This window comes from Castor canadensis, chromosome 7 (genome assembly GCF_047511655.1).
Source record: "Castor canadensis chromosome 7, mCasCan1.hap1v2, whole genome shotgun sequence".
Lineage (NCBI taxonomy): Eukaryota > Metazoa > Chordata > Mammalia > Rodentia > Castoridae > Castor > Castor canadensis.
Window position 1 is genome coordinate 136092928 of NC_133392.1, and position 19024 is coordinate 136111951.

The following is a 19024-nucleotide window of genomic DNA, read 5'->3' on the forward strand; positions in this document are numbered from 1 at the left end:
GCCCACCCTGGTCCTGCCCTTTGTCCTGTCCTCCAGAAGGTCAGTTCTCCATTGTCCAGAGATTAAACCCAGTGAGATGCTGTCCTCCTGCTCCTGTCCCCCTTTCCCGCCAAAGTCTCTTTCTTTTCAATAGCTTTAGAGAGCAGCCTTTTGAAAGGGGAGGGTGGGGAAAAAAAGGTCTGGGTCTCAGGCAACCTGGGAGCAGCCTGTCCTGGGACCTACTTTTTAAGGCTTGGGGAGAGAATGTTATTAGAAGAGTATGATAGCCGGGTGCCAGTGGCCCATGCCTGTAATCTTAGCTACTCAGGAGGCAGAGATCAGAAGATCAGTTCGAAGCCAGCCCAGGCAAATAGTTTGCAAGACCCTATCTTGAAAATAACCAATACAAAAAGGGCTGGTGGAGTGGCTCAAGTGGTAAAGAACCTGCCTAGCAAGTGTGTGAAGTCGCAAGTTCAAAACTTCAGTACCACCAAAAAAAAAAAAAAAAAAAAAGAGGATGATGATGGAAAGCCTGCAACTTGAGCTGGTGATAACTTTTCTTAAACCAGTTTGCTTACCTATAAAATCAAGAAAATAATAGTGCCATGAGGCATTATGGGATCACTATGAAGATAAAGGCAGTACAGATGAAGTGCTTAGCACAGATCCTGGCTTGTAGGAAGAACTCAATAAATACATGATGATGAAGGGGATTAGGATGAGGAGCAGATTTCCCTTATTTGTTGCTAGCCATCTCATCTGCAGGGTGAGGGCACCATGTGGATAACGGAGCCATGGCTGTCCTTTGTGAGATCAGAGGCCTCAGGGCCTGCAACTTTCAGAGCTGGACACAGGTCCACCTCGAGCCATACAGTGAGTAGATTCCGGAGAATTTAGGAAAAGAACTCAACAAGGGGAGAGCCCTCTGAAATGGTTCTTTTACTACCTCCCACCCCTGGTCTTGAGGTCACTGCAGGGATAAAGATAAGGGGAAAAGGTGAGACCCCAGCTTTGGCTAGAGCTCAGGAATAGTGGAGGGGGAAATGGTAGCTAAAGATGAAAAGATAGAGCTGGGTGTGGTAGTGCATGCCTGTAATCTCAGCTACTTGGGATCATAAGAGACCCTATCTTAAAAACTAAAAGCAACTAGATGGGGGACCTGGGAGAGTACTCTTGCCCAGCAAGCAGTAAGAAGGAGGCCCTGAGTTCAATCCCCACTAACAAAGAAAGAAGGAAGGAGGGAAGAAGGGAAAGGAAGGGCAGGGAAGGGTAGAGAGATAGAGACAGAAAGAAAAGACAGACCAGGGATAAGAGGTTTTTTGTTTGTTTTTTATGGTACTGGGGCTTGAACTCTGGGCCTGACTATAAGAGATTTTAAATGCCAATTGATTTGCAAATGTGGATTCTGGATTCTGGGGAGCTGTGGAATACCAAGGGGTTCTTCAGCGGGGGAAGCCTTTACAACTGGAAATCTTCAATTGTGTCTAATTTCTAGCATTGACTTTGGAGAGCTCATTGAAAAGAGGCAGCCTGTAGTGGGTGGTAGACTTCATCAATTTAAGGCAATTTTGCATACCCCTCCCCTGGGCCATTTGGCAAGTTGAATCACATTCTGGTTGTCACAACTGAGGGTGCTACTGGTATCTAGTGAATGGAAGTCAGGCATGCTGTTTAACATTTTACTACGCCCATCCTCCACAACAAAGAATTATCAGCCGTAGAATGTCAATGGTGTCAAAGTTGAGGAACCCTTCCCTCTCAGGTTGAGATTCCTGCTCCTCAAAGGTGCTGGTGTAGGGCATCTGCAAGCTGAGCCAGTCCCTGCCCTGAAGGCTTCCGGCACAGCTGACAGGCCACAGGGAGCCTAGGAGGATGGCTTGGCTTAGGGAGAGTTGGGACAGTGCAGCTGACTGCCCCGTCCATGTTTGATGCAGTCGGGGTAGGCAGATGGGAGTAGGCACCTCTCTCTTCTCTAACTGACCAGATCCGGGACAGATTCCATGCCCCAGTAACTTGAGAGGTTTGACGATGGTATCTGAGTTTGGGGCTAGGTGACAGTGCCTGGGGTCTCCTGGTGTTCCGAAAATGTTAGAGAAGGTACAAAGGGACACTTGCAACATCAGGAGCTGAAACCCCCAACAGGATGACCTGCAAATTCAGTGAGGGTGGGGAACACTTGTCACCTCCTCTGTGGCCCAGGGCAGTCCCCTCCTCCTCCACAAAAACAGGCTGAGTGAGTGTTAGTCTCACCACTTATCACCATGAGGTGAGGTTGGGTCTGGGACATCCCTACAGGGATCAGAAATATGTCCCCTTGCTGATCCCCTAAGAGGAAGGCAGGAGCAAGAGCACTTACAACCTTCTAAGTTTGGTGGGGCAAGACCCAGAATGAACTTGATTGAGCAGGGAAGGAAATCACTGGAAGATTTGACTCAGAGATATGAATCTCAAGACAGAGGATCTGGATGCAGCCTCCCCACCCACAAAGTAGGAAATGGGAGGAGCCTCTTGGGGGCAGCAGACAGAACAGATACCAGATTCTCACTCCCATCCAACCCCCAAGGCATGGCAGCAAGAAGGTGTCTCTAACTCTTTGGGGAGCCTTAGCTTCCAGGGCCCACTGCCTGGGGCTGGGACTAGGGAATGTCCTCCAGGCAGTGATGACACCAGCTGTCTATCTCCCTCTGTCTCTTGGGGAGAGGGAAGAACAAGGAAGGACTGGAGTGAGGAAGAACTCAAATTGAGGACTACATAGATTCAATCCTAATGACAGGTGGAGTAGGCACCTCTCTTTTCTTTCCCCTGATAAGAATGGGAAGCTGATTGTTTTCTAGGGAGGAAATAAGGGTGTGGAGCAGGTGACTGGTGTTCCTAAATGTCCTTGTCCCTAGAGGTGGTGGGGATGGTTGGGATTTGAGAAACAGTACTTAGAACCATCAGACCTGCTGTATACATATATAAGGAGGAGGTGTAAGTGCAGGGGATCAAACTCAGGGCTTTGCCTGTGCAAAGTATGCATTCTATTATTGAGACATACCCCCAAAGGAGCTTTTAAGTTTCAATTTGAGCAAGGAGGAGACCCTATAGATCAATAGATGGACCTGACCCCCACCCTTAATTCATGACTGATGACTCTTAGAGGATGAGTCCCAAGAGTCCCAAAGAGAAAGCAATGCCAAGAGGAGGAATCACAGGCCAGAGGAAGAATCTCAGAGGTTGCAAGGCAAGGAGAAGCTCCACCTCCAGTCTCTCCAGAACCGCCCTGCCTAACAGCAGGCTGGGTGGGGTTGGGCGGCTGGCCGTGACTGTGACTCAGGTTTCTGTGGGCAGCCAAGGCAGCCGGCAGGGAGGAGCCCAGACCAAGAGACAGGCTGGCCAACTGCAGCTTTCACCTCAGCTGTCCCCTCTCCTGGGAATGTAGGAGCTCTTTTCTAGCTGTTTTGGCCTCCCATGGTCAGTAGACCCCTGATTTCCTCCACTATCACCCCCTCTGTGGACCCCTGTGCTCCTTCTCAGAGCCCCTAGCTTTTGGCCCTTGCCCCTGAAGGCATGACACAGGGATCACTGCCTCTAGGGAGGCCCCAGAATGTCTTTGCCACAAGGAGAAGGGTATAATAATGATTGGTCCTGGACCTTCGGGAAGGGCTGTAGGGGAATCCTGAGGCCCCCAGCCTTCCCCAGCCTGGTTGGTTCATGTCTGTACAGGCTGGTTTTCATGGTGAAGGCTGGGGGCTACCAGGCTGTAGTGAGGAGAGTGTGCTCAAGGTCCTCTATCCTGTGTCCAGTCCTCTCAGGGTTGACTGCTAAGGAGAGAGGTGGCTGGAGCTAAAACCAAAGAGCTGTGGTCAGCAACTGTAAAGACTTCCTCTTGGTGATGGGTGAGGGTTCAGCCGCACATTTGCTGGCTGTGTTTTTATTGGGTGGCTGGAAGAAAAGGAATCCACACTCACTTGATGCCTTTTCTGTACCCAGTTCTGCACACATCAATCTTCACAGCAACTGAGAGTGTGCCAGCACCAGATGGCAAAGCTGGGATTAGAACTCAGCACTGATTGCCACCACGGCTGGGGATCTTCCCTCCCCCACTCCCTCCGGGAGCCAGGCAGTGTAGCCCTTCTAGGCGAGGTGAGGGGGGAAAAATGACTTGAAATTTAGATAAAAGACTGGATATTCCAACTTGAGTCCAAGGTGGTGGGATGCAAGTGCTGGCTGCGTTTGGAGATTGGGAACACGGCACTTAGATGAGAAAGAGAAATGCTTGACAAAGAGCAAGTGGTCATTCAAAACTTTTATAATGAAGCCAGACCTGTGTGTGAGCCATTACTAGTTTTCGGGGACATCCTGGGAGAATCAGGAGTTGAACTGCAGCAACAGAGGAAGAAGGTAGTTTGAAAGAGGGACTTTCCAAGACCAACCCTGGAGACAGAGGAATTTGAAGAACAACTCTGAGCCAGGCGTGGGGGAGGGAAAGAAAAGGACAGCGTGTGGACTGTACATGACTACCGCAAGCTGCGGACGCCACCCAGCGTCCAGAATGCAGTCCATTGGGGACCAGGCCCAGCGCGGACCAGGCCCAGCGCAAGCAGCTCTGGGAGTCGTAGTTCGGCTGTTCAAGGGGCGGGACTTCCTGCGGGCGGGGCTGTCGGGTACTGTAGTCCAACGTTTGTTGGGCGGGGTTACCTTCGTTGACCGGACCACAAGTCCGGTGGTGCCCCGCGGCAGGCCGCGCAGACGCAGTGAGGCGGAACCGGTCACTCTTGGAGCTGAGGGGCCGCGGCTGGGTTGAGCGGCGTCTGGAGGGGGTCACCAAACAGGCCTGCGGCTAGGCGACGCGGCACAGGATAGCCCGCACTATGTCGAGGCAGGCGAGCCGTGGCACCGAGAGCAAAAAAATGGTAACTTGGAACGCGTGACTCCGGCGGGCGGGGCGGAATTGAGGCGTCCTGGGAAAGGGGCCTCCTGTGAACAGTGGGAGGGGGAGGCCGCCTGGTGGGTCATTCGTGGGCGTCCTGCGCTTGGGGTAGGCTGGAGGACCCGCGAGTAGTCCCCTACCCTCCGGAGACCCGAGCGCAGCTCTGTGTTTGACAATCTCTTACTTACCAGTAAGTAAGAGACTTACTGGTCTCTTGCTGTGTGTTAGGCATTAGGCCAAACACTTTATGTACATGGTCTCATTTGATCTGCAAAGTAGCCCGACTAGATGGATAGTGTTAGGTCTCTTTACAGCTCAGGGAGGTTATGTAACACCCAGATATACGCCTAGGAAGAGTTGGGATTTGAACCCATGTCTCCAATTCGAGCTAATGCTCTAGACTACTGAGCTGTGCTGCCTGCCTCCCACACTGTGCTGTGAGAGGCGTGCTCAGATACTGGCTTTGTCAGAAAGGAACTTCCTATCCAGTGCATAAAGTTGATCTGCGGATGGTTTTGGAGAGTAAGGTAGATACTATTTTTCATCAAGCTAAGGGACTTTCCTGGCAGGTGTTCCTTTTCTTTGGCATATTCTTACTTCTTCCAGAACTGCCCATGCCATGACTTTGTTTTGGAATTAAAAGTTGAGCATCTGGGTTGAGGTTGTAGCTCAGAGGCAGACTGCATGTATGTGTAGGAAGCCCTGAGTTCAATTCCCTGGACCAAAAACAAAACAACCGAGTATCTGAGGTTGCATTCAGAACAGACCAGGGACCTTAGGTTGATATTCAAACTCTACATAGAATGATTAAATTTCCTTTACACGTTCACATATTACACCAGGTACAGCCCACCAGAAATGGGCAGCAGGGAAACCCTGTTATCCCAGAGTAGTACTTAACCTTTCTTTCCTCTCTCAGACCCCTTTTGAGAAGCTACTGATAGCATTAAATCTTCTCCCAGAAATACTAAGTAAACAAATACACACAAACACTGCCGTTGAAGCAGGGTTTGACCCCCAGCACCATAAAAACAAAATAAACCACAAACATTCAAACATTTCCTTACCTTTTCCAGGGATTTGTGGGCCCCTGAAGAAACTTCATGAAAATAGGTTAAGAATTCCTTTCTCTGGGCTGGGGATGTAGCTCAGCAGTACAGTGTTTGCCTAGCATGCACAAGGCCCTGGGTTCAGTCCCCAGCAATCCCCTCCCTGTCCCCTCCTACCAAAAAAGAATTTCTGTTTTGAAGGAAATACCAGTAGTTTAAAAGAAGATAAAATTTTACTAGGGTGCTGGTGGCTCACACCTGTAATTCTAGCTACTCAGGAGGCAGAGATCAGGAGAGTAACAGTTTGAAGCCAGCCAGGGCAAATAGTCCACAAAAAAGGGCCAGGGTGGCTCAAGGTGAAGGCCCTGAGTTCAAACCCCAGCACTGCAAAAAGAAAAAAAAAAAGTTAGGAATCAGCCTCACATTGAGGAAAAATAGTGGATGTTGGTTGGAATTCTTTCTTATCAATTGATTATTAATTTCCTTATCTATGAAATGGGACAGTAATGTCTACTTAAAATTATATGAGATGGTAGGATACTGGTGGTTCACACCTGCAATCCTAGCTACTTTGGAGGCAGAGATCAGGAGGATCATGGTTTGAAGCCAGCCTGGGTTCACAAAACCCTATCTCGAAATACAAAACAGGACTGGTGGAGTGGCACAAAGTGGTAGATAGCCTGTGTAACAAGTGTGAGGCCCTGAGTTCAAGCCTCAGTAATGCCCCCCCCAAAAAAAGATCATATAGATAGTGTAAAGTTGAAGGAGTATGGTAGGTGTTTCTTCCTTTTCCTATGATATGAGTAGAGAGGTATTCCTTAAGTTTTGTATCTTGCTCTCATTTGTGTGTGTGTATATATATATATATATGTATATATATATATACACATATTTTTGTGTGTGTATGTGTGTGGTATTGGCACCAGGCTCATTTTTGTATATTTTTGTTAATCTGAAATCAGTAATGAAAAATTTTTTTGTTTTTTGGCAGTATGAGAGTTTAGAGGGGCTTGAACCTGCTAGGCAGGTGTTCTACCACTTAAGCCAGACCCTGAGCCCTTTTTTGCTTTAGTGTTTTTTGGATAGATCTTGTGTTTTTGCTAGAGGCTGGCCTCAGACGAGATCCTTGGTTGGCAGAGTAGTTCAAGGAGTAGAGCGCCTACCTAGCAAGAGGCCCTGAGTTCAAACCCCAGAACCCTCAAATAAGTAAAATAAAATAAAAAAAAAAAAAGATATCCTTCTACCTATGCCTCCCATGTAGCTGGGATTAGAACACCTGCCTTGTTTATTGAGTTGGGGATGCCTTAACTTTTGTCAGGGCTGGCCTTTGAACTGCTCTTCATGATCTCTGCCTCCTGACTAGTTGGGATTACAGGCATGCATCACCATGACTGGTCCCAGTATTGAAATCTTTAATATCACTCTAGCATGAACCTGGAACCTCTATCACTTCCTTAAGTAAGGTAATTAGGGAGGGGAAGCCTCCTGCCTCTTCCCTCAAGGTTCTTAAAACTGGTGTTGTCTTTGTTTGGAACTCAGATAGTCACTTAACCCACTCTTCATTTCATTCACAGTTACCCTGGATAACTGTTAATTCTCAGAGAGGTCTTCCCTGGACACCTGACTAGTTCTCTATCTTCTTTCCCTATGCTGATTTTCTTCATAATGCTATCTCTTTACATTTTAAATGATATTCCATTATAAATTATGTTTTTACTTATTTTTAGTCTTCCCCATGAAAATGTAAACTCGAAGAGGGTAGGGATTTGTTTTTTTGGTTTTGGGGTAGTACTGGGTCTTGAACTAAGGGCCTCATACTACTACTTGAGCCACTGTGCCAGTCCTGGTTTTTTTTTTTTTTTTTTTTATGTTGGGTGTTTCCTTTTTTTAATTATTATTATTGTTGTGCTGGGAGTACATTGTGACATTTACAAAAGTTCTTAGAATATATCATAGTTGAATTCACTCCCTCCATCATTCTCCTTTAGCCCATGTTGGGTATTTTCGATATAGGATCTCACGAACTCTGCCCAGGCTGGTTTCCAACCACCATCCTCTAGGTCTCTGCCTCCTGAGTAGCTAGGATTGCAGGCGTGAGCTACTGGTGCCCAGCAAGGGATTTGTTTTGTTCCCTTCCCAGCACCTAGAATGAAGCCTGACACTAGGCGATCAATACAGAGCTGAATGAATGAAATTAGGGTTTGAGTGCATTCTCTACTTCAGTTCCTACTAGTGCCTTCTCAGAACTTGTCAAATGATCCTGTTTCTGGCTACCTGCTTTTGACATGCTCTTCCCTCTCTACTTGGGGAATCTACCCCTCTAGCAGCCCTCTTCCCAGTCAGCCCAGCCTTGTGCTAATTACTGTGTTCAACCTAAGCCCTCCAAGACCTAAATGGTTTAACATACTTAAGTAACCAGATCTGTACTTTTAGTCAGTGCTATCAGAAACAGCCTATTTGTCCAGCAGACTTCAATTGAGCTTCAACTATGGGCAAAACTCTGTGCTAGGAAGATACAGAGATGAAGTCCTAGTTCCTAACCTAAAGAAACACATACTCAGCTGGGTGCTGATGGCTCATGCCTGCAATCAACCTTAGCTACTCAGGAGGATTGAGGTTCAAAGCCAGCCAGGGCAAATAGTTCGTGAGTCCCTATCTTAAAAAATACCCAACACAAAAACAGAGCTGGTAGAGTGGCTCAAGAGGTAGAGTGCCTGACTAGCAAGCATGAGGCCCTGAGTTAAACCCCAGTAACACACACACACACACAATATATATATATATATTGTGTGTGTGTGTGTATATATATATATATATATATATATATATATATATATATAGTGGTTTTCTGAGAATTGAGAGAACTATGTAAAGTTAGTACTGTAACAGTGACCTAGGCAACAGCATCAGCTAGCATCTTTATTAGTCTTGGTGTGCCTGTACACTTGAATCCCATGGACAGTGAGACCTGCTCTTTTGTGTTGTGTTACTAATAAGCGACTCTAGTGTTTCTATCCAGAGCTCAGGTGAGTTACTGTGTAAGTAACAGCACTTACTTCCCAGGACTGACTGGAGGCCAGAGGGAAAGGGAGAGAGTTGTTGTTACTGATCCTTTGTCCCCGACTGCTAGAGGGGTTTCATACTGGATTACCTATTTTGACAAAAATAGCATAACTTTTGAAGCTTTATCTCTAAAGATCAGCCCCCTTAAGAAGATTGGATATGGCAGGCCTCTGACTCATGCCTGTAATCCTAGCTACTTGGAGGCTGAGATCAGGAGGATCAAGATTTGAGGCCAGCCAGGCCAAATACTTCACAAGATTACCATTTCCAGAGTAACCAGAGCAAAATGGACTGGAGGTGTGGCTCAGGTTGGAGAACACCTGCTTTGCAAGTGCAAAGCCTGAATTCAAATGCCAGTCCCACAAAAAAAAAAAAATTTTTTTTGTTTGGGGCACTAACTAAATGGCCTTGTGAGAGCCGTCAAGTGGTTCTCCCTGGGGCAGAGCTTGGTTTAACTTACTCTGCCTGGGCTATACCCAAAGTACTTGGAGCTCATGTTAGCATAGTTATCCTAACTCCTGTGGGTTTTTTGTCTGCAAAGCATCTTCAGGTCTATTATGTCATCAGATCCTCTCAACAACTCTCTCATTAGCATAACAGGTTCTACTGTTACTGTTTTTGTGTGAGAAGATTGTGGCTTAAAAAGTGAAGTGATTTACCTAAGATCTCACAGCTGTGAGGTAACAAGTCCAGACTTAAAATCAGATCTTCTGACTATGAATCCAACTTTCTTTCATGTGACTTATTGTTAGAAAGTTCTTTATTATGTTCATTCAAAATCTCTCTCCTTAATAGCTGTCCTCCCAAAACGTACTTCAGGGTACTTTCTGCACCACAGTACATTGAAGTAGATTTAGAATGAAACTAAACATGACTGGAAGTACAGCTCATTAGTAGAGTGCTTGCCTGGCATGCACAATGGTCTGAGTTTGATCTCCATCACCTCAAAAAATAAAGATAAAAATAAAACAAGGTGGGTATGGTTATATACATCTGTAATCCAAGCACTCAGGAGGCTAAAGCAGGAGGATTTCAAGTTCAAGGCCAGCCTGGGCCATAGAGGGAAACCCTATTATCTTTTTTTTTTTTTGGTAGGACTGGGGTTTGAACTCAGGGTTTCATGCTTGCAAAGCAAGCACTCTACCACTTGAGCCACAACTCCTCCAGGGAGACCCTGTTTTAAAATGAATAAATAAGCCAATACTGGTAGCTTGTACCTAGCTACTCAGAGGTAGAGATCAGGAGGATCACAGTTTAAAGTCAGGCCCAGTCAAATAGTTTGCTAGACCATAGCTGGGCTGGTGGAATGGCTTAATGGTAGAATGCCTGCCTAGCAAGCATGAGACCCTGAGTTCAAACCCCAGTACCATAAATTATTAAATAAATAAAATGACTATAAAAATAAATACCAAAATCCTAAAAAAAAAAAAAAGTATTTCTTGAGTTCTTACTGTGTAGAAGGTCTTCTGCAGACATCATTATCTCATTAGAATTGCGTTGTAACCTTGAGGGCCAGATAACATTGTCATCATTTTACAGATGGGAAAACTGATGTTCTAGGAGAGTAAGCAGTGGCTGAGGACAACAAAGATATTTTTTCTGTACTGGGTTTGAACTCAGGCTCTTGCACTTGCTAGTTAGGCATTCTCACCTGAGCCATGCCTCCAGCACTTTTTGCTGTAGTTATTTTTTGGATAGGGTCTCCTGTTTATGCCTGGGCAGGCCTTGACCTTGATTCCCCTGTTTACCCTTCCTGAGTAGCTGGGATGCATCATCCACCCAGCTTTTAATGGTTGAGATGGGGTCTCTCAAACTTTTAAAACTTTTTGTCCATGCTAGCCTTGAACTTTATCCTCCCCATTTCTGCTTCCCAAGCAGTGGAATTATGCTTGATGGAAATTTTTTTGTTTTGTTTTGTTTTACAAGTCACGAGAGCCAAAAACCCAGGTCTTCATTACTTCTCTCATTTCCTCTTGTTTCTTTCTTGCTCACTCTTCTCTTTTTTTTTTTTTTTTTTGTGAGACTGGGGTTTGAACTCAGGGCTTCACATTTGCTGCTTGCTCTTCTCAAATGCACTGGTCTCTCAGCTGTTTCTCAGACATGCCAGGTATACTCCCTCCCATTTCAGGGCTTTTACACTTACTGCCTCAGATATCTTTTCACCCAGATACCTTTATGGTTTACCTTTACCTCCTTCAGGTCTTCACACAAATATCACCTTAGTGTGGCCTTCCCTAACTACCTTTATTTAAAATTAACACCCCTCTCCTAACACACAAATATGTGGACATAAGTACTCCTTAATCTCCTTTAGTGCTTTATTTTTCTCTGTAGCACTTCTCACCATCTGGAAAACCATGAGTTTTATTTTTTGGCTGTATTGTCTGTCTTGCTCTTATTAGCTCCTGTTGATTGAATGACTTTTTTTTCTATATCATAGCCCCACTCCTATTTTGAAAGCACGAAAACTTTTTTTTTTTTTTTGCAGTACTGGGGCTTGAACTCAGGCCTGCACCTTGAGCCACTCTGACAGCGCTTTTTTGTAATGGGCTTTTTTGAGATAGGGTCTCACACACTATTTGCCCGGGCTGGTTTCGAACCGCTATCCTCCTGATCTCTGCCTCCTGGGTAGCTAGGATTACAGGTATGAGCCACTAGCACTGGTTTGAAGACTTTTAAGTTACATATATTTATTTACTCATTGTTTATGTAGGTTTAGTTCATAACCGGGGATAGAGACAGACTCAAAAATTAATAGAGGGTGTGGAGAATGAGTTAGGGATCTCATTCCCAAATCACAGACACATTGATTTTGTGGTCACAGATCACAGGCCCTTGATTTTCCTTATTGGTAAATTGGAGTGGCTGCATGTGCAAGGTGCTTGGTAGCATTGTGGTTCGCATGTTGCTTGGCATCATGGTGACCTGAGGCTCTTGGAGTCTCCATCCAAGGGTCATTAATAATGGAAAGAAAGCTCTCCTGATATAAGGCAGTGGTGCCAACTCCTCGGACTGGTAACTGCTGGATTGCCTCCATCCATTCATGCCCAAGTCATTCTAGTGCCAAGCCTTTGAGTTTACTAAAAAATCATTCCTCTCCTTAATAGCTTCCCTTTAATTGCCATATTTGGTAAATGGTCTCTTGGAGACACCCTGGTCTGACTGTTTTAGTTGGGCTCAAAGAACCTCCTGATCCCAGAATTGATTTTCTTTGAATCTAGTTCAGTTAAATTTTTTTTTCTTGTTTGTTTTTGTTTTTTTGAGGGGGTTTATTAATATTGCACTTGTGGGGGAACAGTGGGGAGAGTGAACATTAGCTGGGAAGCCTTTGGGTTTTGTCCCCCCAAACTCCTTTTCTCAGTTAATAGTTAGCTGTTTAACCTTGGACAGATTACTTACTCATTCTGGTCTCAGTGCCTTCCACAGTGGGATTAATTTCTCTCCTCTACCGTTCAGCTTCACTGAGTTATTATTATGTGATGCAAAATGAGATGAAAAATAGAATGCCCTATGTAAGGAAAAAGCATTCAGATTATTATTTGGCAGCGACCCCACCAGCCATGAGTGTGGTGAGGAGCACTATCCTGTAAGAGCCTAGGCCTTAATGTTTCTTGGACTTCCTTCTCCAGAATACTTGAAGACAGAAAGGTGCTTTGCCACAAGTCTAACATGCCTCCATTCAGAAGGGAGGCAGTCTTGATTTTTCAGCCCTGTTTCTAAGGGAATCTGTCGGTCTAAATGTGCTGTTAACATGTTTTTCTGATACTTCCTTTCCCCCTGCAGCTTTCATTCTTCAGTATTGGCATTTACCATTCCTTTCCTTCTTGGTTAGGTGGGTAGATAGTAGGTAACAGGTGGTTTTTTATTTTTATTTATTTGTTTGTTTGTTTTTGTAGTGCTGGGGAGTCAAATCTAGGATCTTGTGCATGCTAGGCAAGTGCTCTACCACTGAGCTACATCCCCAGCCCAGCATGAATTTAGGACTAGATTAGTTAGACCTACTAGCTACATTGAAATCATATATGAATTTATGGTTTTTAAAAATTTTTACTTATTTTTTTGTGGTGCTGAGGCTTGAACTTACAGAGTAGTGTGCATGCTAGACAAGCACTCTACCACTGAATTATACTCCCTAACCCCAGCCCTAACAGAGTTCTTTTTTTTTTCTTTTTTTTTGTGGGTATTGGTATTTGCCGTTATACAACTTAAGCCATGTCTCCAGCCCCCAACAGTATTCTTATTTTTTTTTAATTTTGTTTTATCGTTTATACATTTAGTTACATGCGTATATATTATTTGAGCCACCTCCCCCACTCCCTTCTAGGCAGAACCTGTACATGGCATTTTTGCTAGTTTTGAGATAAGGATAGCTATACGGGGAGGTTCTTTGTGTTATTTCCATGCACATGTGTATTACAACCCAAATTGGTTCATCTCTACCAGACCTCTTCACTTCTAGGCCCCTTCCCATAGTGGCCTCTGCCAGTTTAAGATTATAGTATTTGTTCCTGTACAGTGAGCACATCAACCACATTCAAGTTTTTGGTTTTCTTCCCTTTCCCCTTAGTGTGAACTGTGTCCAACCCAACAGAATTCTTTATCTGAGAAAGTTTCTGTGATTTTAACTCAGGTTGTAATAGAAACCAATTCAGGACAGTATTGTGTTCCAGGTATACAAAAGATTGTATTCTTTTTAGACTTATTCCCTTTTCTGGAAACATTTTAGCTCTGTGTCACAAGGAACATTATATTTTCCCAAGCTGGTGACTTTGGAAAGGGGTTGTCTTCAGAGCGATGGACTTCCTCCCTTCCCCATGGACTGGCCCCTGGGCCCTCTGCTCTCCTGGGAGACTTGAGAATACATATAGCTTAATTCTTAAGTCAGGACATTCTAAGGTGTGAGGAAGCCATTTGTCACACCTGCTAACACACAGGAGCTAGTTTAAAATGTCTGCTTCGGGTCCATCTTTTATAAAATCAAGTGAGTGACTACTACTCCCATACCAGATTCAGGTGGCTAAGTATATGATTGGCAGCTATGGTGGAGGCTTGGGTTGGCAAAAGCCCACTTTGGCATATTGGAAGAGTGACTGCCCAGTGTATGAAGTGCCATTTACAGCCTGTTTTGCAGTGGATCTGGCTGCGGTCCTCTCATGTTGACCTTAGGGGGCCAAATTCCCTAGCTTTACAATAGGGAATGATGTTCTTTTCCTTACAGACACAGACAACCAGGAGACTTTTCTTGACAATTGCATCAAGGCCAATTCAGACTCTGACCATACCTTCTCAACCTTTTCATTTGTGCTGCTTGGTCCTGATTGCCTTTTGAATCTCTTTTAGAGCTCTGAGCTCTTCACTCTGACCTATGGAGCTCTTGTCACCCAGCTGTGCAAGGACTATGAAAATGATGAAGATGTGAATAAGCAGCTGGACAAAATGTGAGTGAGTGCTTGTGAAGGAGAGGCAGGAGTGGGACTCCCCAGCACTCTGAGTGTACATTGTCCTTTAGAGCCCTGGACAGGCTCCTCTCTCTTATAGCCAGCATTTGGGGTACAGTTTCCACTGAGCTCATTTATTAGGATGTTATTGAGATTATCCCTATTTTATCTTTACCAACAATAGCCTTACGTTCAGACATAACAAATTTAGATCCTCTAATGGTTTTTTCTCTAATTTCCTTCCCAGGGGCTATAACATTGGAGTCCGACTGATTGAAGATTTTTTGGCACGGTCAAATGTCGGGAGATGCCATGACTTTCGGGAAACTGCAGATGTCATTGCCAAGGTCATTATTCTAGGCTACCTGGACATGCTGAAGGATTGCTATTGGGAGGCACTTACCACTCCTTACATCTTTCTTAGAGGCTCTTAATCTTCCAAAATACTGACTAGGCAGCTATTTAGGACAAAGAAGCCTTGCTGATGGTTTGGGAACAGTAAATTATGAGAAAATAAAGAGTGCAGATTAAAGCCCCACTGAAATTAAAGCCAGATCTCCACTGAGAAGGTGTAGCAGAGTAGCATGGGGGTTAAGAACATAGACGGTGGACTAAGTCAAACCTGGTTTCAAGGTTAGGCTCCAATACTTACTATTTCTGAGTTCTTAGTAAGTTACTTTTAATCTCTTAGATTACCAGTTACCTCACTTTTGAAATGAGTAGAATAAGAGCTGCCTCACAGTGCTGCAGGAATGAAGGAATGATGATGAACGTGGGCATTCCCATGGAATGACTGCCCTGAGTTCACACCCCAGTGCTGCCCAAAAACACCAAAAACACTTTCTGTAGTATATAATGTAGTGCATGTAGTAAATATTCGTATTAGTATTAGTGCTATATATTGTAGTATTAATAAATGGCGTAACACCTGTAGCTCTGTGATGTCATTTACCTAAAGGATGGTTCCTTCAGATGTAAGCATGTAGTCATACCTAGATCCAAAAGAGGGCTGAGAGTGAGCTTTGTGAGGGTTGGAAGTAGGAGGTGGATTGGGAGGATGCCTTATGAGTAATTCTGCCTCACTGACTATATTCACTTTCAAGTCTGTGTGTCCAGGTAGCACAAAGGACAGCAAAGGGAGTTAGGGCCTCCCTGCTCATGCTGGTTGAGGGCAGTGCTCCCTTCCACTAAGTGTAGGCAGATAGTGAGTTGTTGCTTAATTGTATGATGCCTTGGAGGAGAGGGCCTAGAATTGTGTGCAGATGCTTCTTTTTCCTTTGAATACCCAAAGCTTCATTGGCCTTTCAGAGGTCAATTTTTGTTCCAGAGCTACTTCTTTCCCTCCTGTTACCTTCCTTACTGTACAGTTTCTGTTGCCCTTCCCCAGTGCTATGGTGTGTCCCCTGACAGGTGGCGTTCAAGATGTACCTGGGTATCACTCCAAGCATCACTAATTGGAGTCCAGCTGGTGACGAATTCTCCCTCATTTTGGAAAATAACCCTTTGGTGGACTTTGTGGAACTTCCTGATAACCACTCATCCCTTATTTATTCCAATCTCTTGTGTGGGGTGTTACGGGGAGCCTTGGAGATGGTGAGTGCAGTTTTTACTTTTTGAAACATCTGAACTGTAGTAGGGCTTGGTAAATATTTGAGTACATAAGAAAAAAAGGCTTTGGCTCTCCCCAGCCCTTTCCTGCCTGAATGGTGGTGTTGCTGAGATAAGATCTCAGTCAGATATCTCTCCGTGGTGATGATCCTTCCCTACTAGGCTGAGAAGTGGTGCTGTCAGCTACTGCAGCCTAGGACCCATTCCCAGATAGACTTACTTGGTGACAGTCCCATTCTTGAGTTTTTTATAAATTGGGATCACTGTCTTCTGCAGTGGAACATTGGAGTTGGCAGTCCTGTCTTTGTGGGAAACCAAACCCTTTTTTTTTTTTTTTTGACTGCTATGAGTGTGTCAGTTATAGCCTCATTCCTGATGACTCCCCAGAGTCTGTGGCTAGGTATCTGCCCCTTCATTTTTCCACTTCCCCTAGGTCCAGATGGCTGTGGAGGCCAAGTTTGTCCAGGATACCCTGAAAGGAGATGGTGTGACAGAAATCCGAATGAGGTTCATCAGACGGATTGAAGACAATCTCCCAGCTGGAGAAGAATGACCATCCCCAGGACTTGTGGGTAGCCAGCAGGAGCATTTGCTGGAATCAGAAAGGCTCCATCCACCAGTTGCTCCCTGGAACTCAGTGACTCTTCAGTGTGGATGTTATATATTCTTTGTTTCCATTCTCCATGCTAATAAAGAGCAGACTGATACAGTCCATTTATCCCACAAGTATGCACATTCAGAAGGGAAATTCTTTGCTCCCTTTCCCTTCAAAGGGGCTGAATATAATTGTCCTTGGTTGGACTAGAAAGAGCTCAAACCATTTTACATTCCTGTGAATTTTCCAATGCAAAACCCACTTTGACCCCATTAAGAGACAAGCCTGGCACATCTATTCCTAGGCCTTCATAAAGCCATTGGCAAATGGCTATAGGGAATATGGGGTCGTGGGGGGAGGCAGGAGGGCTGGGAGGTAGAAATTGCTAGCCGTAGCGTGACATGCTGTAGTGCCTGCCAGGAAATGGGGGCCAGTTATGCTGGAAACACCGACTTCTGGGAAGCCACCCAGGTCTCATTCCTCCCTGCTGTTTGGAGGCAACATCTCCTCTTTTTACAGAGGGTCCATCCTTTTTCTTACAAATTCTTCAATAAAGACACATTCTTGAGTGAAATCCTGATCATGTCCTGTTTTGTTTTGTTTTGTTTCTGCTCAACCATGGAGGCTTGACTAGGAAGACCATGAAAACTCCAGTACTGGGTGCTACTTACTTGCCACATGACACACTCTGGATTGAACTCTTGCATGATCTAGTTAACAATTCCATTTTCAGAGTGGAGTTGAAAGTTGCCCAAAGTCATAAAGCCATAAAGTGGAGACACTGGGGATCAAAGCCATGCTTTTGATGGTGGTGCTCTTCTGAAGCCTGGTTAGCACTTAGGGGAAAAGGGGAGCAGGCCTGCAGCTTCCTCTCTCAGCCTTACAGTGCTTGGGATAGCTTTTAAAGGGAGGAAGCAGAGGTTGTTTCTGGCTGTATTTAATAACAACTTCTTGCGGACAGTTGACTTCAAAAAGTTTTTGGAAAGAAACTGGACTCTAGAGCTTGCCCAAAGCCTGAATTGAGGGGAGCTAATCATGGGTATATTATGCTTAAAGTGTAGCTTGGTTGTGTGAGGGTAGGACCAGGGTTCTGAGACCCCAGTAAGGGGGCAGTTAGCACAGTACTTACCTCCAGGTGAGGGAGACCACTGAGGAGGGATAATCAATTTTATGTCTCCAAGTACAGGCAGGCTCATCTTCTATGATCCCATCCTTCTCTGAGTCACTTTACTTCTCCTTCCACATATAATTTGGGACCCCATGGTGGGCCCTCTGTGTTGTACAACTATTTTCTTAGCACTCTGTGTAAAGGTCCAGTCACACTAGAATTAAATGTATGAATTAAAGAGGATGAAGAAACGAATGTTGGGTCCAAATATGGAAAGCTCTGTGTAGTGTTTGAACCCTATCAAGAAAAAGGTCACCCTTAGGAGGGGAAGGTTGCCTTTCCTCTCCTCCCTGTGCCACGTTCTACTTTCTAGTGGCCATTTGGGTGATGAGATTTTAGATATTTCCAGAGTTAAACTTGTGCAACATTACAGGGTTGGTGAGCTGTGAAAACAAGGCCCTCCCTTGTGGCTTTTCCCACCTACAGTCCCACGATGTGGGATGAGGGAAGGAAAAGGGCTGGGGCTACAGAGCTATTACAGGCATCATCTCATCTTTCCAAATAAGCTAAACAGTCTCCAGCAACCTAAAGTCCTGTCTCCCATGCTCATACCTGTAGTTGATGGGTTGTAGCTTATGCATCCTTTGGCCTTACTGTGACTATGAGACTGAGCCAGCCATCCACTTTCCCTGATACTACCCACACACTCCCAACAAGAGGGGGCAGGATTGCTGGGCTGATACAGGAGATGCTGACTAGTGAAAAGGTTTCCAGGGAGCCTAACTGAAGGCAGAGTTCTGAGGCTAAAGGAACCCATGCTGGTGGCCTTTGGACCTGGGGATGGCTGGGCAGAGCTTTGGAAAAGACCTTGCTCTGCAGCCTTTGGCCACTAGGGGTCTCCAGATCACTACCCTACTGTTCCTCTCAAAAAGTGATCATTGGACTCCTAGCTTTCAGAATTTGCTAGAATATGCACCTGATGAGTAAATCACAGAGGCTAGCCAGAGCCTGGAAGGGTCCCCCTTCTCTAGTCATCTCCACAAGACCTGAAAGCAAGGCTCACAAGGCTGCCAGGCTACTGCCTGGCTACTGAACTCAGGGCATTAGAAGAGTGCATTTGCCAAGGATGTCTGGCCCATTCACACACCAAACTCTCATGCTGGCCTCCTGAGTTGTACAAACCAGCTCTGAGCCCTCCCCTAACCATCCCTCCTTACTTTCTGAGTGGAGTCCAGGGCCCCATCCCCAGCCTACTGATGTAACAGCCCCCTT

At 45.3% G+C, this 19024-nt stretch overlaps 1 protein-coding gene across 1 annotated transcript; it reads left to right on the top strand.

The window, feature by feature from the left end:
* Positions 1-4638: 4638 nt before the first annotated feature.
* On the top strand, positions 4639-17218 carry Trappc3 (trafficking protein particle complex subunit 3). The gene is made up of 5 exons (XM_074080576.1): positions 4639-4874; positions 14344-14441; positions 14689-14788; positions 15852-16034; positions 16483-17218. Exons 1-5 carry the CDS (start codon positions 4833-4835, stop codon positions 16600-16602), a joined length of 543 nt encoding a protein of 180 aa, XP_073936677.1. The 5' UTR covers positions 4639-4832; the 3' UTR covers positions 16603-17218.
* Positions 17219-19024: the final 1806 nt, after the last annotated feature.